This window comes from Notamacropus eugenii, chromosome 3 (assembly GCF_028372415.1).
Source record: "Notamacropus eugenii isolate mMacEug1 chromosome 3, mMacEug1.pri_v2, whole genome shotgun sequence".
Classification (NCBI taxonomy): domain Eukaryota; kingdom Metazoa; phylum Chordata; class Mammalia; order Diprotodontia; family Macropodidae; genus Notamacropus; species Notamacropus eugenii.
In genome coordinates, this window is record NC_092874.1 from 189,587,084 (window position 1) to 189,609,703 (window position 22,620).

Here is a 22,620-nt window from a genome sequence, read left to right on the forward strand (position 1 = left end):
GTGTATGGACAAGGGATACCTGATCACCTCCCTTCTGGATAACGTCTTTCTCAATGCAGTCTAATATTTTATTTGCTTTCTTGGCTGTCACATTATACTGTTAACTCATACTGAGCTCAGAATCAATAAAAACTCACAGATCTCTTTTTCAGACACTCACATCCAACCACTCTGTCATCATCCTTCACTTGTTAGGTTGATTCTTGGACCCAATTGTAATACCTTACATTTATCTATCAACATTTGATCTCATTTGTTCTTCTCACCTTAATCCTCACCCAAGAACAACTGTGGGTGCACACCCATCATCTTTCCCTGGAGGACAAGCAGGTACTTTATCCTCAAAGAGCTCTGCTTCTTCTTCAGTAAGAGCCCCAGAACTGTAACTTAGCTCTGAGTTGCTCAGATGTTTTTCTTCCCTTTCTTTTCCAAGGTACATTCTTTTACCCTCCAATATATTTGAAGCATTTCTGGATTAACCTTCAACTTCTTCATATCATTTCTTATCCCACTTAAACCCTTCTCTGTGGATATGTATGCAACATTCAATTCTCCTGGAGAACCTGGGGTTGTTCCAAGTTATTCCAAGAGTATAAAATCATTCTTTGTGCCCTTTTTACCTTTTCTTCTGAGAGAAATAACAGCTTGTACAGAGAATAAATAAAAATTTTTTGGCTATGACAGAGATGTATCCAAGATGTATGCTACTTATACTGTGAAAAATTTTTCCCTACTTTGTATACATTCTGAAACCAATATTTTCAGTCCCTTTATTCCATTTCTAGTAGTTCTTGTGACCTCATTCCCCTCCAGACTATACTCCAGATCCCCTCTACCATGCCCCAAATCTTCAGTGTAAATCCTCACTCCAGTCCTAGAATTCAAATGCATGTGTGTATCAATGTATAGGTACCTATTTGAATGCATGTGCATGTGTGTATTATGCATTGTACTAAGTGTGGACATGGGTCAAACTCATGCTTTCATAAATATGGGGAACTCCCAAAAAGAGTATATGTCTGTGTCTATGTCTATGTCTATATCTTTGTCTATGTACACACACATAGCTCCTCTTAGAAAAGCCATCTGAGGAGGGCTCCCAAGCCAGCAATCTCTAATTCCTCTTCAGGCTATACACTAGACTTCCTCTACCATGCTCAGGCCAGATACCTTCTTTCCACCCCCAAATTCCATTCATTTTCAGCTTTCTTTTTTGTCCTGTCTTCTTCCACTACAATGAAAAGTTCTTAAGGGCAAAGACTCTTTCTAGCTTTGTTTTCCCAATGCTTAATATAGTGCCTGGAACATAGTAGGTGCTTAATAGATGACTATTGACTGATTGAACAATACTCCTGAACAATTTTCTTCTCCTTGCTAGTTCTTTTTTGTGGTAGTAGTACCTTGGTAGCCATAGTCAGTTTCTCCATTGTTTCACTATTTTCCTTGACCTGTTCTAGTTTCTCTTTCTTTCATTCCTCTTCTTCAAATCTTTCTCCTTTTTCTTAATTCAAGTACTGCTCCTCTTTTGTCTCCTTCTTAGATACTTCTACTTAACTCTTTCTATATTATACTCCTACAAACAATTATATTATATATGTATGTATGTATGTATGTACATACATGAACATACATAATATGTGGGTATTCTCATGTATTGCATCCAAGTTAGTGGATGCAACAGCTGACTGAGACAAGAGATCTATACTTATAGAATATAAGTTAATTGCACCATGAGTGTAGAGAGGCTAGGAGCTTGGAAAGGGAATGATAAGGAAGATAGCACCCAAAACAAACTTCCTAGGTCATCATTTCCCAAGAGGTATCTCCGATAAAGGATCCTATAAACAAAAAAGCATTTGTTTTCTACTTCTTTCTAAGATAATAGAAAGTGCCACTTGTGCATATTGTTTATGCTTCATAGTAATGGTAGTTCCATTTAAGAAAAAAACCCATAAGAGTCTAGGCTGGTCTAGAAGTCAAACAATTTGCTCAGATCACAGGATGACCTGAACAGTATAATGGAAAAAGCACTATATTTGACATCATATTATCATACTGTAGATTTAGAGCTAAAAGACACTTCAGAGGTCATCTAGTCATTACCCATGTAGTAAGTCAAGGATTCAGGATTCATACTTAGATCCTCTGATTCAAAATTCAGTAGCCTCTCCATTATAACATGAGTCAGAAGACCTGGAGACAAATCCTGGTGCTGACATTTAGTACTATAATGAGGCTTTAGTGAGCCACTTGCAGCAAATAGGGTCAAATACCAGAGGTAGAGGAACCAGTAGACCAAAGCAGCTGTGTGATTTGTAGCAATCAGTTAAAACCTTGATGGGTCTCAGTCTCCCTATCTGTACAATGAGAAGGTTAGATTGGATGATCTCTAGACTACCTTTCAAATTCGTGTTTCTGTCAATGATACCAATAGCTGACAGAAAACAAGTATCTTTCTCCCCCCAATTTCTAATTTGCTAAATTTGGCTTCTTGCTTGTTAAATTGGATATTCCCGGGGCTGAAAATTCTGTGCAGCATGACAAAAGGTGAAAGCTACAATGAAAGTGGTTGAGGGGATAGGTGGAGGAAGCATTTCTAATAAAACTTACAAGTTTCAGAAACAGAGCACTAGTACTATAACTATATCAGATCCAGTTGTACAAAAAATGACTGCCTCATTATTAGGGTGGGAATATATTCCATTTGTGACATTAAACAAAGAACTATTAGGCTAAGAAAAGTAGCTGAAGATCATTATTTCAAGTAACTCAGAATTTAAAAGTAGAAAAAAAATCTCTTTTGATATCTTCCTATTTTAATGTGCATTTCAGTTGGTTTTGCCACATTACTTTTCTTATTTCTTACCTTTCTTGTTAGTCTGAAGAATGCTGTTACAATACTCATTATCATCATTTTTGAAAGGACAATGGCTCCATAGGTGGTAAAAGCTGAGAAAACCTCGCTGTCCATCAGATGGGAAATTTCAGCCATTTTGTTACTTGAGTTCGACTGAAGTCCTAAAAAAAAAGAACTTAGCTATTTTAAAAATGACAATAACCAAAAAAGCATTTGTTAGGTACTTGATTCTCTTGAACAGTCACAGAAATAATGTAGCTTTAGCTTAAAAGAAAGACAAAATAAACAATAACTCTATCCTGTATTACTTGGAGAAATCTATATATCTTGCCTTCAAAAACAAACAAGAAGGGTTTTTTTAATTTCAAAATATTGGTTCTACACTATCAGACTCAAGTATACCTGGGCCATTAAAGTATATACTAATGTGATAAAACAGCAAGCAAGATAGAGTGATAAAAATTACTAGCAATGAAACCTCTCCAACAATGGAATAGAGTGCTCTGGGAGGTAGAGAGGTCCCCATCAGCAGAGTCTGGAAGACTACTTATTGGGGATATTGTAAAGAGGATTCCTCTTGTGAAGAGTGGAGCTAAGGGACACTAGAACTCTTTTCCAAGATCATATGACTAGAGCCATTCTAAAGGTAAAATCTAAAGTAAAATTCAAGAAATACTTATTAGCTAGTTACTGTGAGCAAGGCTGAGGATACAACGACAAAGATAAAAATCACAGTCTTTAAGATGGATCAGAAAAGGTTATATGTCATTGATTATTTACTTGACTTAACAAAACACATCAAAGAACACTATCATTTCATTTTTAATGCAAATGATAAAAATATATGTAAATCTTCTTGCCAGGAATGTCTGTAAGTCCTTGAGACTAACTAACAAGCTTCAAGAGCTCTCTACCTATGCCATGAAGACATCAAAGACAGAAGAAGAAAACCTATACGTACAAAAATATTTATATCAGTTCTTTTGTAAAGGCAAAGAACTAGAAACTAAGAGGTAGCTTTTAATTGGGGAATGGCTGAAAAAATTATGGTATATGAAAATAATGAAATGCTATTTGCTTAAAGTTGATGAGGGATAGTTTCTGTGAAACATGAGAAGATTTGGATGAACTGATGCAGAGTGAAGTGAATAAAATAATAATTTACACACTAACAACAATACTGTACAAACCCTACTTGGAAAGAACTAATCACCTTTTCAGGGGACTCATGATGAAGCATATTGCCTATCTCCTGAAAGGGAGTGTTGGGTGCAGGATGAGACATATATTTTTTGAAATTGCCAAAGTGGGAAATTATTTTTTATAACTATGCATATTTGCTATGAAGGTTTTGTCAGTCAATAAACCTTTACTAAGTGCCTACTATATGTCAGGCACCACACTAAGTACTGGGAATAAAAAGAAACACAAAACCCAGTCTCTTTTCAAGGAACTCACAGTGTCCTAACAAGGGTGACAACATTGGGACTATGTACAATCAAGCCACATATAGGATAAATTGGAATAATCCACAGAAGACAGTACCTCCTCCACCCTGGCAGCAGAGCCTCACTTTAACAAAGAGTTAAAAGTCAAGAAATAGGCTGTAAAAATTAATAAACAACTAAAAAAAGAACCTGACTTTAGAAAGTATCAGTGACTATCTATATCAAATATAAAGAATGGTGAAAGGGAAGATCAAAACACAAAATCAGAAGACAATAAAGTCAAAATTGCTACATTTCCTCTCCTCAAAGAGATCACACTAACAGAGACAAAAAATACATACACACACATATACATATATGGGTGTATATATACATATAAATATATATGGAATATATGACATATGCAAATTAGAAATCAATTAACCTTATAGAGGGAAAGGCACAAGTGGCTGCAGTTTCCTTAAAATACCTCTCAAATATGTGGTGCTTGAGATGAGTTTTGGGAGAAACCAGAAATTCTAGCAAGTAGAGGTGAAGAGGAAGAGAGAATCTCTACCAGGAATTGGGTCTATTTAGGGAGTACAAAGGCACACAAACAGGAGATGGAGCATTACATGTAAAGAAAAAGTAGATCAGGATACCTAGATCATAATGTGTGGAGGGAAATCATATGAAAGTTGGTTGGAAAATACAGAGGAATCAAGTTGGAAAGAGCTTCGCACATCAAACAGAAGAGTTTATCTTTGGTCCTGAGGTAATAGGAAGCCACTTAGCCTGTGCAATGGTTAGTGTTCTGAGCTGGCAGAGATGAGACTGCCCATATTTAGGTTGTAAGTAACCCAAAGGACAGTGGAGAGATGCATGGAGATCATGAGTAGGCTACTTGCCACATATTTCCAGTTATGACCTATGCATAAAGAAGGGTTATCATGAAGGAACTGAAAAAAAATATGGGAGCCAGTCGTTTAGGAAGGTTACAGATTGGATACTGGAAATAGCATCACAAAATGTAAAAAGACCAAAAATCAACTTTCTAGCACATTGGGTAGATCCCTTGGTGATGACCTGTAGGACAATGTAGATTAAAATCACACAGAATGAGGTGTTGACAGGATGGAAGGAATATCCCCATTGATGTGTTTCACAGACTCATTAAGATATTGCACTATCATTAATTTAAAAATTCAGGAATTCTCCCTCAAAGAATCAAAACGGTATTTGTAAAGAAGAGACAAACAAGAATTTCTAGAATTATAAGGAATTGGCCTATAGAATTACAGTTCAACAGTGACAGGGATGGCCTTGCAATTATTAAGACCTGGGTTCGTATTCTGTGTCTAACACATATTAGCTGTGTGACCAAATCTCTAAAACTCTCAGTGTTCAAGAAATTCTCAAAGACTAGAAAGACAGGCAACTTGTTCATTTACACAGAAATGAAGATCATAACATTTATTAAGAGGATGCATGCTCAGTCAAGTACATTTTATTGTAAAGATATCACCATGTTTGTCCTTGTCAAAATTCCTGCCATACAAAGGTAGAAAATTCCAAAGGTTGCAAAAAATGGGAAAGGCTGAAACAAAATTCTTCCTGTCTCTTTTTGTGAAAATTTATGCCAGAGGAGAGACAGGAATACAGTAAGAACAAAAGTCATTTAAGAAAGTGATTGGGAGGAGTTTTAAGTAAGCAAATAATAAAGCCCCACTGGACTCATACTTATGTATGTCCCTATTGTCTCTCCTGACAAACTGTAAAAAATAGAGATTATTTCTATTTTACTCTCAAGACCTTTAACAGGCATGGGGAACCTGCAGCCTGGAGGCCACATATGGCCCTCAAGGTCCTCAGGTGTGGCCATTTGACTGAATACAAACTCCACAGAACAAATTCCCTTTATAAAAAGATTTGTTCTGTAAAACTTGGACTCTGTCAAAAGGCCGTACCGAAGGACCTACAAGGCTGGATGTGGCCTGGAGGCTGCAGGTTCACCACCCCTGGTCTAGAACAATGCCTGGCACGTAGTAGATACTTAATAAATGCATGTTGATTGATTGACAAAGGAAAAAAACAGACAAAGTCAATATTCACGAAAGTGGGATAAAAGAAATTAAATTATTGAAAATAAAATATCAATTACTATTTTGGTGGGTCATCATGGGGTGGAAGGAATGCTGGGTTCTCTAAGGTCATTGAAGTAAAGTTTAAGCTCTTATAGGCTGCACCATTCTGGGAAGGCTTTGAATACCTGGTAACAGATTGAGTCTTCCTTCCAAGGACCAATCTAGTGAAGTATGGAAAGGATCATCACTCCTAGGTTGATCACCTGGTGATCAATTCATTGTCCATGACAATCAAGAAACAATGTAAAACAAAAAAATGGCATTCAGTCCTCTGCATCATCTTCTCCTCCTGTTTCTGTAGCGTTAGAGTTAGAGTAATAGGAAAATGGGGCAGAAGGTGGTGAAAATCAGTTTTAAATAATCTATAATATCGAATTAGTAATTGATTCTACATTATAGACTAGGGCCGATAAATTTTATACCTTTAACTTAGCACCTCCTGTTCTAAATTGAGATTCTTTGTCCAATGATAAACAAACATAAATTATTAGAGGAAATCAGCTTACCAACCCTGACATTCTTGTTGTAAATGAAATCAAAAGACAGAAGGAAGTTGCAGCTAAATATCAAAGAAATGTGTGAACAAAATAGAAGATTGTATGGGAATGTGATGAAAGCAAAAATAACCAATGGACAGTCTGTATGCTCCACTGTTCTACAAAATGTTGTAAAGGAAAAGTGAAGAAGGAATCCAATACATGAAATGGAACTCCTATTGAATTTATAAGATGGCATAAAGGACAGTCATAGAATGGCATGTATAGAAGGGTGTTGAACTTCATGATTGTCAAGAATATGCATGTCAAAGTAATGATAAACTTTTTCATGCATTTTAAGGAGAATAATAATGAGATTTTATTACTAAAGAATGTTTTAAATTTTTCAAAGCACTTTTGTGTACATTGTCTAATTTAATCCTCATAATAACTTAATAAGGTATCATCACACATCATTTTACAAAAAAGGAAAAAGTAGCTCAAGAATGTTATATAATTTGCCTAGTTTTACAAAGCTTCCTGGTAGTAGAGCCAAAATGAATTATGCAAAAATCAAATGGGTGTCCCTAGGAGATAGTCAGATCTTCAACAGAGGTGATCAAGTATAGACTGGATGATCACTTATCAGCAGTGTTGTACATGGGATCTCTTTCCAGGTACGGGTTGGATTAAATGACCTTAAAGGATCTTCCTACACTCAAATTCTGCTTTCTTGCAAAATGACCAAGTCTCCTGACTTCTAGCCTAATGTTTTAATCACTACTATACCCAGAATAAAAAATACAGAATTCAAGGACTGATGTTCTCCTACTGATGCATTATGTTCATTATTGTTAATGATTGTTAATATTTCATTTATCGAACCATAAATCTGTGAATGGCACTGTGGTAGACATTGTCAGAGATACAAGATATAAAAATGTCTACTACTCTCAAGAACTACAGAATCTAGTTGAGGAGTGAGGATGTTAATGCATGAAAAATCACTTCACTCTGGGGCAGTCTATATTAACTGTCTTAAAGTGTAGAAGCACTGAGAGGGGGAAGAGACATTTCCAAATGGGGCAGGGAGGGAAGGCTCCACAGATGAGGTATAATCTTTTTTTTGAACTTTGATGGTAGACAGGCTTTTGATGGGCAGGAAAGTGTTCACAGGGCAGCAGAAACATGGTTTTTCATCCAGTCCTTTGTAAAGGGGTTAGTCTTGACCAGGGGTGGGGAAACTGAGGCCTCAAGGCCACATGTGGCTCTCTAAATCCTCAAGTGTGGCCCTTTGTCTCATTTCAGACTTCACAGATTCCTCACTCCTTGGTCCTGGCTATTCAAATGGGTTGGAACAGACCTTGACTTCCTTTTGTATGTCCTCAACATCTCTGAGGCAGTGCTCAGCATACACTGGGTACTAACCAAGTATTTTTAACAGTGTATTTGTCTTTCTAGAAGCTTCTAAGTTCAAGATTCTCTCAAATTCTGCTCCTTTCCTATTTCCCCACAGTATCTATTGCAATAGAATGGTAATCTCTTGTTTAAAGTGTCTAAAATCATTCTGGAAGAAAGAAGCTGTTTTTCTGCTTTTCTAATTACACAATCTTTTGTGAAATACAGGAACCGGTCTAAGTACATATGAGAAGGGCCATGACTCAGCATTTTCCCACAAAACACCTTCTTTTCATACTAGCACATTACTGAGAGACTAACGCATAAGGATAAGAATTTATGTTGCCAGTTTATATATTGATGATTTAGGGCTCATGTCAATATATAAGATCGTAAACCCCTAAACACCCTAAATCACAATCATCATTATCAAACAACACTGAAATGATGATTTGCATTCACTAAATTGGGATGTAAAGAATATTAGGGAAGGAGACAATGGGTTATCTTAGTTTCCCCTCCTGCTACCTGTGTGACCTTGGAGAAGTCTCTTTACCCTTCTGGGCCTCAGTTTCCTCAACTGTAAAATGAAAGGAGTGCCCCCTCAAAAAGGTTCAGAGTGCTCAATGAGTTGACTATAGACATATAAGCTATTAAACAGAAGAATGGACACTTAAAACCTGACTACTGAGGCCATTCATTGTTGATTTCCCTATAAATGCATAATGTTAATCCTCTAGAGCCTCCAGAGGTTCCTTACATTCTATCCAGTCTGTAGGCCTTTTCTGGAAGAGAGGAGATTCACATCCAGAGGGCCAGAAGGAAAATAACCTGTCATTTGTTCCCGAAGGGCATGGCATAAAAATGACCAGGGTTCATTTCAAAAGCAAAAGTGCTGATTCTGAGAGGGCAATGGTGATACCTATTTCCTACCTTTTGGGGGGTCTGGACATGTGAATTAATGGGTAGAGGGAACTCTCTAGATGATTCTTCTAGATATATATGCTATTAATCCAGATCAAGAATTGTTCATTAATTTACAATCTTAGAGTTTTGGGGGGACCAATTGGTTGAGATTTGCTGAGTGACAGCCAGGATATTCATAGCTACAAGCAATCTAATCCAACCTCCTCACTTTGCACATGAGTAAACTGAGACCCAATGAGTCCAAGTAACTGTGTGAATCTCACACAAGTAGTAAGCATCAGAGCTAGGATTTAAACCTAAATCAGCTGATTCCGGAATGAGTGTCCCCTCTTAAAAAAACAAAAAACAAAAAGATGATGGTCCTTTACCACAGGTCCAGTCTCTATTCCTATCTTTGTGAAGGACAGGGAGATTAGATCTGTGATTTCATAGGTAAAGGAATTTCTGGGTAAGGGAGTTCCCTATACTTAAGTAGGTAGGTATCTTCTCTGAAATATATATTCTTGGGGCAGTTAGGTGGCACTGTGCATTTAGGCAAAGCAGAATTGAAACAACACAAAGGAAATGTAGGATGCACAAATTTGGAGTATCCACCCTAAATATTCACATGGACTATCTGTGCCCCGTCTGTGGTAGAGCATTCTGGGCTCGTGTTGGTCTGATCAGTCACAGTCAGACACACTTAAACTTGATTTTATCATGGTGATAGCATTTTGGTCCTCTTCGAGAACAAAGGACAACAACCAACCAACCACCAGGTGGCACAGTGGATAGAGTGCCCTGCCAGGAGCCAGAAAGACTCCTCTTCCTAAATTCAAATCTGGCTTTCAGAAACTTCCTAGCTGTATGACCCTGAACAAGTCACCTAACCCTGTTTGCCTCAGTTCCTCCCTTGTAAAATGAGTTGAAGAAAGAAATGGCAAACCACTCCGTTATCTCCAACAAGAAATATCATGAAGAGTTGGACCCCATTGAGTAAAAACAACAAACACTGTCCAGCTTGCAATAGTCCATTTTCACCAAGCACCCCCCTCCCACCCCAATTCTGTGGCTAGCTCACTAGTAACTCTGCCACATTGCTTACTCATCTAAGTAAGAACCTTAGATAAATTTCACTTCTCCATCAGAGTGCAGTATTTTCATCTTGTCCAAACTGACATTTTTAAAGATAGATTAAAAATACCTCATATTGTCCCCTCTTATCTTCAAGGTCACAGAAGCAGTTAGCATTAACCACCAGCTTCCAAAACCTCCAAGAGCTCTAGAACATGCCTCAGAGTTTTGAAAAAGTGGTTTCTATCACAAGAAAGGTGGGGTATAAGGGTGAGGCGATAGTAATTTCAATATTAATGATTTAAATAATGTCAACTGAGGATCTTGAAACTACATTCGATAACAAGCTGGCAAACACTTAGATACAATCATCTCTTCAGAAACTTGGGAGAAAGGGGGTAAAAGGGAAGATAAAAGTTTTTACACGTAACATTACCCCAGGACTTCTTCAGAAAAGCTGAGTCACGCATACGCACACTCCCCTCCCCCCCTTAATAATATGGATATTACAGGATAGGACAGTTAGCAGCTCAAGCTTGTGGTTCCATGAGTTTGGGCTTCTGTATTATTTTCTCTTGCCTAGCTTACCACTCTCACCAATAACGATAAGACTAGTGAGTGCACCTAGCCTCTCCATTAAGCTGTCATGGATTTCCTGATGAGTGAAGGCAGTGAGCATGGGTCTTCCTATAATCTTTCCACTTACACAGACTGCAGATATCGCTTGTCACTTATCAAAAAGAGCAAGCAAGGCCAAGGCAGATTTCAGATCCTTGGAATACAAAGGATACCTCCTAACTTCAAGGTCACAGCAGCTGCAGAACATCGCGTCATTTACCCCAGAGGTGAAAATGCCCAATCCATCACATAGCAAAGACAAAACTTTTTTGCTGAGGTTTTCTATGGCCATCATAAGCAATTTCTTTTTTTTTTTCAGCTAGATGTTGTTTTAGTTAGAAAATCAGGGTCTGATTCACCACACAGGCATGTAAATGTTGAAATTCTTAAGAAGTCTTTATCTTGCTCTATCGAATTTGAAAAGCTGAAAAACTTTAAATGAGGGGTGGAGGAAACCCATGTCCCACAGAATAAAGATTTGTTCCAAAAATAAAAAAGTTTAGCCACTAATTGTAACATGATCTAGGCAGGATTACAGCCTTCTCCCCCAACCAAAGAAACAAAGACAAGCACGCAACAGAAAGTTTCAGACTTACTCACGTTCCTATTACCACCAATACTCCCACTACACAAACACACCTTCAAATGTTGTCTCTGGTTCCTACACCCAATAAAGAACTGCAAAATATTGGAGAGAAGAAATCACTAACCTTTCTCCAAGTTTCACCGACTTTATGCCAGTGCCTTCACAATTTCATAATACTCTAACAGTTTGACTCCTCCCCTTAAAGTGATAACTTTCCTCCATTCAGGGCTTTTTAACCCTTAGACACATTCCAGACCGTACCACGTCCTTCTTCCTGGGGTTATTATTTGGTTTTTAGGGAACTCCCTTTCCCTTACCCAGATTCTTTCTTCTTGGAATTCCCTGAGTGGAGTAGATAGAGTAAATCTATATCATTTTCTTGTAATTATAACACTTTAACAGTGCTTGGGGGAAGGGATAAAGAGAAAGCTGGCCTTAATGCAGCTTGGTATAGTGCTAAAAGATCAAAGAATCACTGAATCACGTAATCTCAGAGTTGGAAAGGGGCCTCATATAGGAATAAGATCCCCTATACAATGTAACTGACAAATCCAGGCTTTCTTTCAAGATCTTCCAATGAGGGGGAATACTTATGTCACAAGATAATGAACTTCCCCTTTGGTTAACTCTGAGTGTTGGGAAGTTTTTCTTTCCACAATACCTAAATTTCCCTCTTTGCAAATTCCCCAATGCTCCTAATTATGTCTTTTAAAGACATTTTCAGACTTGCCTTCTGGATATTCCATCTCTCACTGTCCTGCCTAAAAGTTGTTGTGGAAAAAGGAACATGATTATTCCAGATATGGTCTGACCAGGGCAGAGAACAGAAAGACTATATAAACTATACCTGGAAAGCTATTCCTTGCAAGGTAGTCCAAAAGTACATTAGGTTGTTGTTTTGGGATTTTTGTGCTATTGTGTTTTTGGTTTTTGGGGGGTTTTTTGCTACCGTAATATGCTGTTGACTCATTTTGAGCTTGTAGTCCCCTAAATGTTCATATTTTTTTACATGAACTACTTACTGTTTAGTCGCATTTCTCCCATATCAAACCCAAAGGTAAGACTTTAAAGTTATCTCTATTAAATTTCATCTTATTCATTTTGGCCCAGTATTTTAGAATGTCAAGATCTTAAACTATTCTTCTCACCTATGCATCATCTGAAAATTTGATAATTCATCCATGCTTTTCTCCAAATCTTTAATAAAAATGTTAAATAGCACAGAAACAAGCACAGGTCCCTGAAACACTTCACAAGAAACCTCTTTCTTGGTTGAAATGGAAATAAAAAGTATTTGGGGGATCCAGTCATTCAACAATTTTGAAATCTGCATAACTAATAGATCTAGACCAGTGGCCTCTCAAATTTTGATTGCATACCCCTATCAGGAAAATTTTGGTGAGCGTATACCCTATACACATATACATACATATATATATGTATATATAGCTACAAATTATATAATGAACTATATAAAGACATGGATATACACAAAATCAGAATGTTAAAAGATGAGACAAACATGAAATGAACAATAATCTTAAATTTGTTTATGGATGATACAAAAACATTTTTAATCTTGAAAACAATGTGATTGACTGCATATGCCTCATTAAAAAAAAAAACCTGTTTGTCCTGGGGGATAAAAGGATAGGGGATAAGACAGACTTGTCAACTCCAGTTACTTTGTAATAACTAATTATTTAGTTAATTTAATCAATGTAGCTAGCCAAGCAGGTGAATTTTTTTAAGACTTCTATTGAAAGATACACAATAAAACAAGCAAATAACAGGTTCACAGTCAGTGAATATGCTTTTCAGCAAGTTATGTATCTGTGTACATATTTGTGACACAAAAACAACAAGCAAAAATGAATTATCTTTTGATTTCAGTTCAGCAAAAAAAATTAATATAAATTTATTTGTATTTCTTTGTGTGAATGTGTTTAATGTATGGCATCATATTTTAATTTTCTATTCATTTTGGCTATTTGTGTGTGTGTACGTGAGTATGTATGTAAAGGTGTTTTAACGTGTGAGGCCAGTTTGCCTAGAAGGGCAATAATATATAAGGTTGGGAAAGGAAAAAGCACTTATTGTAGAGGTAATGGGAAATCACTGAAGTTACTGAGTTGGAAATGGGGAGTGAACTTGGCAATGAGTCTCATCTCTCTCTAGACTTCCTCTACCATCTCCCAAATCTTCATCTTGATGCTTATTCTAACCCTGAAATTGATACATGGCAAGTAGCCTCCACCCAGGAAGCCTCTCCCACTGATTGGATAGCTTCTCCCCAAAACTCCATTGAAGAAGGATGCCCAGACCAGTCATGTTTCAGGTTGTATCTGCTTACTTTTATGTGTTGTCTCCTCCCTTAGAATGTAAGCTCCTAGAAGTCAGTTTGCCATTTTCTTTCTCCTTCTATTTGCATTCCCAGCATTTAATACAATGTCTGACACATAAATGAGTGTTCAATAAATGCCTGTTGACTGACTATATGGAGAATGGATTGGAGAGGGAAGAGACTGGATATAGGAAGGTCATTTAGGAGAGAGAACATTGCATTTGTCTGGGTAAAAGATGGTGATGTTCTGAACTAGAGTGATGGCTGTGTGAGTGAAAAGAAGGGAATGGATGTCAGAGATGGTATGCACATAAATTACAAGATTTGGTGTCAGGGGCGGAACCCTGACCACCGCATCAACTTACCCTGCCCAGGGGTCATCGGACGTCTCTGGCTTCCCCCTTGGGGGTCGGGGGGAGAAATTATCAGGCAGAACTCCGGAGGTGGATAAGAGCACCTTTATTACATGATAGTCAGCCAGAAGTCCCCCCCGTCCCCTTCCGTGTTGTGCCTTATATCCCCCAGAACTCGCCCTCCTATTCCGGGTAAGCCCCTCCCCAGTTCCTCCCTGAGGGCGGAGCCCAGCCCAGTAGAGCCGCCCCAGTGCCACCGTGGCAAAGCCACGTCAGCAGGTCCAGACTCTCTGGCGTCTCCTGTCCTCTCAGGGGGCCCAGGTCCAGAGCACCCCTCACAATTTGGCAACTTCTTTGGATGAAAAAAATTAAGGGTAATACAATGGCAGTGAACCTTAGTAATCAGCGGGATTATAATTCCCTGGATAAATTTAGGGAAGTTCAAGAAAGCAGTAGGTTTGGAGTTAAGGATAATTTCATAAGATCTTCCTATTCTTGCCTGCTCATCCTATACAACTCACTTCCCCATCCAAAACTATAAAAGGGGAGTGAGGCAATTCATCATTCACTTACCCAGAGACTGCCCTCTGAGGTATACCTGCTATAACTGCAAAGTGATCCAGGGGGAAGTAGGGAGATTTTCAGTAGTAGAATGTGGCAGTATTCTGGGAGAATTTTGACCTGTAGTGGGTGATGAGCAAATGTAGTTTTATTGGAGACAAACTCGATTACTGCTATCACAGGGATGGTGAGATATGACTGTCTTCCTACTCTCAGATGTGCATTAGCATCTTGCTTCCATTTGTCTGTTGTTTAGTCACTTTTCAGTTGTGCCCAGCTCTTTGTGATCCCATTTGAGTCTTACTTCTTATTCAATAAAAAATCAATGTATCTTGTGTGGCATCATAGAAAGAATTTTGGGCTAGAAGTCAGGAGAACTGAGTTCTATTACCGATTTTACCTAGTTCTGACCACAGGCGAATTTGAGGGAGGGACCTAAGAGGGAACTGGGAAGACACAATCGCTATTTTCAAATATTTGAAGGGTTATTATATGAGTTGGAGATTAGATGTTGATGGATATTTATTGGGATTGTTGGGACTGATAAATGTTCTCCATGAATCAAATGAGGCAATTGGTACAACGCTGCTTTTCAAAGGTAAGGAATAATGACATGAATTCTAGTACTACTGGTCTGCACCTGAATACTTGTCAGTGAAAACCTACCTGATCTATCTCTGAGAAGGATGTATTTATTTAAAAAAATCAAAATCCTCTCTATCTCTCTATTTATTTTTATTAAACCCTGTACCTGTTTGCCTCAATAATAATCAGAGTGGTGTTCCTCGGTTTTAGGAAATGATGGAAGACCTCTGATCTAGACATATGGTATTTCTAGGATGAAGAGTTTAATTGAGCTTAAATTGGCAATTACTAAGAAGTTTTCTTGGATGGTTGAACAGATGTCCAACTGAGCTGAATCAAGTCAGTCCTGTTTTAATTTTGAGTAAGATTCTCTTTGTCCAACATAAAAACCACCCTTCTAACAGACATTTAATACACCTAATGCCTGGCTTTCCTTCCCCAACATCTGTGACATTCCTCAGCTTTATTTGAGAAATTACATTATTGCTACTACTGATACATCCTAGAAAAAATAGATGTTAGTTTTTCAGACTGTCAAATCAGAAGCTTTTGTAAGAGCAAAATGATTCATTCCATTATTGTGCATCTTAGGACTTGTGCTCAGAACTACAGCTTGAGAAAGAGGTATTTGGTATAAGTGTTCCCTTGTTTGACAGTTCTGTTCTAAATTTTGAAAGTAGTTCTCCTGTTAAGTGCCTATCTGACAATGGTATGCCAGGGCTCAGTCATGCAAAATAATTATTGTTCACAGTCCTTTGGCTTAAGTCAATAGCTCTGCGCAAAATGCAACATAATGCTGAGATCTAAAGTTTCTAAATCAAAACTAAGGAAAAGGTGACTTTTTAAACAGATGTGTTGGAACATTCTCAGAGTTTCTATAGTGAAAAGCCAGTGATTTTCTTGGATCTACAAGATGTGTAACATTATTAGCAGTAAATCCATCATGGAAATTCTGTTAACTTGCCTTTGTACAATTTGATAGTTGCTCTTAGTAAAACAAACCAGTATATAAAGAGCAAATGATACTATTGAGGTATTAACAAATAATGTACATCATTTGTTCTGATAATTATGCTAGGTGACAGAATGATGAGTGCCAGACCTGGAGTCAGAAAGACCTGAGTTCAAATTTGACCTCAGATACTTAATAGCTGTGTGACCTTGGGCCAGTCACTTAACCCCTATTTGTCTCTGTTTCCTCATTTGTAAAACAAGGATATAATAATACCTACTTCCCAGGGTTGTTGTGAGATCAAATGAAAAAATTATTTCCAAGCAGTTAACACAGTATCTGGCACATAGTAAGCATTATAGAAATGTTAGCTATTATTATTCAAGGTGTCTATTTTCAGTTTTTATGTGATAAGTATTAGTATCTCCCTCTGAAATTTGATAACAGAAAGTGGTAAATTCAATTGAGATAATGTTAAATAAATGCTTGAGATTTTATAGTTCTAATTTATAGTTAAATTTATAATTTATAGAATTTATAGTGGCTTGATGATTCTGGCCTTTCAAGATGTCCATGAGTATCTAGCCAAGGATTTTAAGAGAGAACCATGCTTGGTAAGATATCAGTTCACTGAAGAATAGGCAATGACTCCACCAAAGGAGAAACTTTCTCTCTATTGTCTAGTACACCAAGGATTCCTTTCTAGGACATGGGAAGTGCTAGTAACATTACAGATCCTGAATAGATATTTATTACTAAGCATTTGGCAGTGCTTGACACTGGGACTGACATGTAGTAGGCACTTAAATGCTTAGTAACTTGGCTTATTGATGGAATGAGTGAAAAGGAAGGCATAATCCACTTTTGCTGAAAATCCACAAATCGTTCACCTATTCAGTGACAGCACTTTAAGGCTTATAGGGAAAAGGAAAATGTTAACACAAGAACTTGTTTAAGAAGTTGGTATACACTGTTTTAATCTGAGTGTTACATACTTAGAGGCAGCAAGCTGGCTCAGTGGATATGTCACGATGTCCAGAGTTCAATTTTGGCCCAGAGTCAATTTAGGCCTCACATACTTACTAGCTGTGGGACCTTGGGCAAATTACTTAATCTCTGGTTGCCTCAATCCACTGGAGAAAGAAATAGCAAACCCTTCCAGTATCTTTGCCAAGAAAATCTCATGGATAATATTGACCTGCTATGGTCCGTGGGGTCATATAGAGTTAGACACAGTAATGACAGAACAACAAGAAAAATCATGTACTTAATAAGAATTTAAGGGTAATTCTCAATTTAGATTACTATGGTTCACTTGTCCATCTTATGAGGTAATAGTTATGTCTAGTTATAATTAATTATTAAGATTAATTTGGCTCTTTTACAATGCAGCTAATGTGGAAATATATTTTACATGACTTCATATGTATAATTGATGTCATATTACTTGCGTTCTCAAGGAATGGGAGAGGCAGGATGGAGGGAGAAAATTTGAAATCCGAATTTTAGAAGAAGAATGTTCATTTTTTGCATGTATGAGAATACTCAATGAAATAAATAAATATATGTTAATATATAAAGACTTTTTTTAAAAGAATCATTTGGCTTCACCACAAAGACTTACTACAATGCTTTATCTTGCCATGAAAGTAAGCTGAGGTTCTTAAAGGCTACGACAGCAAATCATTTTGTAAAGATTTCAAGTACATAAATGGAAAAGGAAAAAGAAAAAGCATTTATATAGTACCTACTCTGTGCTAGTCACTGTGTTAAATGTTTTACAAATAGGATCTCATTTGAGTCAAGATGACAGAGCAGCAGCAAGAAGTAAAGCCTAGCTCTCCCAGCAAACCATCCCCACAAAGATCTTGAAAATGTGCCAAATCAAATTCTGATTGGGAAATTCAAGAAAAAGGTCACTGTGAGTCATTTTTCAAACAAGGAAAGCTTAGCATGATAGAGGGGTTTATCAATGGGATCTGGCTAGGAGAGTGTTCCTGGAATGCCATGTACAGAACATTTTTGTGCTTAGGACCTGGAAGACAGCTACCTGTGCAGCATGGCAGGAAGCTATTCATCTGTTTTTCAAAGATCAATGACATCATGATGTTGGGGTCAGAGTATAGTATGTTCTTGTGTGGCTGATCAGTACAATACAAATTTGGAAGGTACCACCCCAGACTGGGCACAAGTTGTCTATTAGAACATTTAGGGTGTTTAGGTGGTTCTGGATTTATGCAACTCATATTTCCTTTGTTCTTCTTTGATTCTGCTTTGCTCATGGAGTATAGTAACACCTTCTTTGACACTGGGCAGCCCTGTGCCAATGTGCCCATGTACCAGGTACCAGGGCAAGAAGAGATTCCAGAGTATCCCTGACCTACCACAAGAGGAAGGAATGGGTACCATCTGGAAGTTCTGTCTCCCACTAAGTATCCAAATCCAGGGCAGACTGAGGAGAGGATCTACAATAGGGGCGGTAGAGAGGAGAGGTCACTAGAAGGACCTAGATGTATACTGAGCAAGGAACAGAGTCAGAAGCAACAGTAGCTATGTGATTCAGGTCTCAGAAGCAGAGCTAGAATTCAGTTCTAGCCTCTGGGGCACAATGGAAGCTTGTGCTGGAATAACCAGGGCAGGAGTCCCAGACCAGAAGAGAGCTTGCAGTTCAGTCACTCTTAGTCTCTATCTCCCAGCAACCTAATTGAATCTAAGTCCAGTAGCAGTCTACTAAAACTCTCAGCCAGGGATAAGCTGACAGACCAAACCTGTTTCATGAACTTGCAGAGCTCAGAGCAAGAGGGCAGGGAGCCCAGAATGCTTGCAGGTCCCAACCTGAACTATGAAAGCAGGAGAAGGTTTTAAGAGGACAAAGCTTAGGCTAGATGATCCCTGGAGAAGTACTTAGAACCCAGCACTAATAAAAAAGTCCAAAGTTAAGAAGTAGTAATGGAAGAATGGAGAAATCAAATATGGTCCTAGAAACAGAGCATGTCTCATATCTAAAAAGTGTCTCATGTTTAAACAGACACCTTTTCATGTCATGTCTCATGAAGAGGCTCATCATCAAATGGGCTGATCACTGAATGAATTCTTTGGCCATTCCCTCATAAAAAGGTAAGGGAAGAGAATATGCATTGATATAGTGCCTATGGTATGCCAGGCACTGTGCTAGATGCATTTTTACAAATATCATCTCAATTGATCTTCACAACAATCCTGGAAGACAGGTACTATTAATATCCTCATTTTACAGTTGAGGAAACTGAGGCAAAAGTCAAATAACTTGCCCAGGATCACCCAGCTAGTAAGTGTCTGAGGTTAGATTTGAACTCAGGTCTTCCTGACACCTGGCCCAGCAGTCTATCCCGATACACCACCAACTGTCTTTGTTAAATGAAAAAAAATAATACAAAATTATTCTCATACCTGTGCTACCCCTTCCTTCCCTTCCACCTCTGCAGCAATGATGATGAGTGGGCTTTAAAGGGAGTAAAGGTACTACATGTCATTTTATTCAACTTAACTATTGGTACTCTATTTTGAGATTCTTACCTAAGCCAACTAATAGGCATACTACTATCAGTCATATCAATTTAAAATTTTTGCAATATATGAAATCAGAAGACATAAAAAGTTGCAATTGTATCTAATCTCTAAATATAAGTTCTCAAAAAAAGAAAAATAAAAGTGCTGACACAATTGGTTTAACTGGGGATATCTATTCATCTTGTATTTAAGTGCTTATAATAAATATCAGCCAAAGAGACCACCACAAGAATAATTGCAGCTTAGGTACCTACAGCTGTTACAAATAATGAAGAGATAGATAAATTCTGTGAAGGACTCTGTAGAATCAATTAAATTTAATCAACATATACTTTAATATTCAATGATTTCATTGCAATGGTGACCCTAGGGATGGCTGCAAGACTTGTGATGGAAAATGTGGTGCAGGAGACAAAAGGCTTGTAGATTACACAGGAAACTTTAGCCCATATTACATTAGATTCTTCAAGAAAAGAGGAAGAAAATGGAGAACATGGAAAACCACATCAAATAATATCATTAAAAATCAAATTGATTGTATTTTTAAAAGACAGGTAATGACTCAGTCACTCCATAAAACTCTTGCAGTCTGGCTTCTGATCCTATAACTCAAGTAAAAATGAATTTTTGTTGGTTACCCCGAATTGAGAAATTGCCATACTCAAAGGCCTTTTCTCCGTTCTTATCCAGCATGAGTTCTCTGCAGCAAAGAAATATTGGCCACTCCCTCTGAGAAACTTTCTCCTCCCTGCCATCTTCTGATTTTCTTACCTGTTTGACTACTCCTTCACAGTCTCCTTTGCCAGATCAACAAAGATATATCAGAGTCCTGTATACAGTTTTAAGCTAGTGGCTTTAACCTGGGTCTTTTTTTCTTGCTATTTCCCTCGATGATCTCATTAACTCAAATGACCTCATTTACCATCCTTCCCTCTCTATTCTTGACCACATTGTTAAATAGTCCAAATCTATACTGTCCTCTAATCTCAATTTTTTCGTACCCAGCAACACTTAATCCCTTGACAAATCGTAGTGATGGATTGCTTCCACCCTCTGCCTCCTCTGATCTTACGTGCTATTGAAGGAAGTCACACAACTGTGCCAACTCAGTATATTATAAATTAATGTTATCCATCTTTAAATGGGACCCTCACTTGAGCAAGGCCCTCTTATTGCCCGGAAATAATTCTTTTTGCTATATTACTCTGTACAAAAGATTTTCCAATCACTTTCTTTTGTTCCTTAAGTATCCAACATATGCCCCTCTCCCCACTTCCTCTCTTTTTGTCTACTGGTTCTGCCTCTACTGCCTTCAAATATGCCCAAGCCTCTACATCCTTAAAAACTTTCACTAGATTCTACTACCCCCTCAACTTTCCTTTTATTTATCTTCCTTTTATTAACCAAAGTCTTAGGGAAAAGTGGTTTGCCTTAACCAACTCTACTTCATTGCCTTTCACTGACTTCTCAGCCCTTTGCAAAGAATCTGCCTTCTAACTACATTTCTCAATGGAAACTACGCCCTCCAAAATTACCTGTGACTTTAGTTGCCAAAGTGGGTGGTGGCATATATTCTTTTCCACCCATCATTCTCAACCTACTATTTTTGGCACTGTTGATCCTTATAGATTCATTTTTATCTCCCTGAGATTTTAGGACACTTTTCTTGGTTTTCCTCTACTTACCTGACCACTCATTCTTTGTCTCATTAGGGGTTCATCATTCTTATCAGCACTGTTGGTGTTGCCCAAGATTCTGCCTTACACCCTCTTCTCTCTGTCTCTCTGTCTGTGTTTCTCTCTCTCTCTGTCTCTCCTTCTGTCTCTGCCTCTCTCGGTGTCTCTGTCTCTCTGTCTCTGTCTCTCTCTGTCTCTCTGTCTCTGTCTCTCTGTCTCTCTGTCTCACTCTCTGTCTCTGTCTCTCTCTGTCTCTCTCTCTTGTCTCTGTTTGTCTCTCTGTGTCTCTCTGTCTCTCTCTCTGTCTCTCTCTCTTTGTCTCTCTCTCTCTCTCTCTCTCTGTCTCTCTCTCTCTTTCATTGGCTCCCATGGGGATTTAATCATCAACTCTATGCAGATGACTATCAGATCAATATGTTTAGCTCAAATCTCACTCTCTCAAACCTCATTCCTGGATCACCAATTGCCTAACATCTTCCTTATTTTTGGCAGATACCACTATCTTTTCAATGTCTCAATAATCTTGATATTATCCTGGACTTCTTGTCATTTTGCTACCATAACATTTCTTGCATCGAAGCCTCTCAATTCATACAGCTGCCATCTTAGTTAAGAACAACATTGCCTTCTGTATAAATTATAGTTATGGCCTCTTATTTGGTCTTTATGCCTCAAGTCTCTCCCACTCCAATTTATCTTTCATACTGCTGGCCAAAATAATTCCTCTTAAGTGCAGATCTGACCTTGTCACTCCTCTACTTAATCAATTCCAGTAGCTTGCTGTTACCTTGAAGATAAAAATATTCTCTTGTTTTGAATTTTAAAGCCCTTTACAACCTGAACCCAAACCATCTCTTTTTGATGTTCACTCATTTTGGTCTTATCCAACTCTTCATGACCCCATTTGGGATTTTCTTGGCAAAGATACTAGAGGGGCTTGCCATTTCTTTCTCCAACTCATTTTGCAGATGAAGAAACAGAGGCAAATAGGAATAAGTGACTTGCCCAGGATCACACAGCTAGTAATTTTCTGAGGTCTGATTTGAACTTCAGGCCCAACACTCTGTCCCAACATTCAGCTACTCTCATCCAGCCATCCTCATTATAGAATCTT

The 22,620-nt window shown here is 37.9% G+C and overlaps 1 protein-coding gene across 7 annotated transcripts in view; it reads right to left on the reverse strand.

Annotated features, from left to right (window-relative positions):
* The window catches only part of MGST1 (microsomal glutathione S-transferase 1), a 718,478-nt gene that overhangs the window by 15,839 nt on the left and 680,019 nt on the right, over positions 1-22,620 (reverse strand). The window contains exons 1-2 of one of the 7 annotated variants that reach the window (XM_072653623.1): positions 14,196-14,395; positions 2,867-3,018 (exon numbers count right to left, since the gene is read on the reverse strand). In XM_072653623.1, the coding sequence (XP_072509724.1) occupies positions 2,867-3,018; positions 14,196-14,211 (168 nt within the window). In that variant the 5' untranslated portion in view covers positions 14,212-14,395. Of the gene's footprint in view, positions 1-2,866; positions 3,019-6,553; positions 6,724-11,496; positions 11,698-14,195; positions 14,396-22,620 lie in introns of those variants that run through there. The other 6 variants (XM_072653625.1, XM_072653624.1, XM_072653628.1 and 3 more) reach the window with 6 other exon arrangements.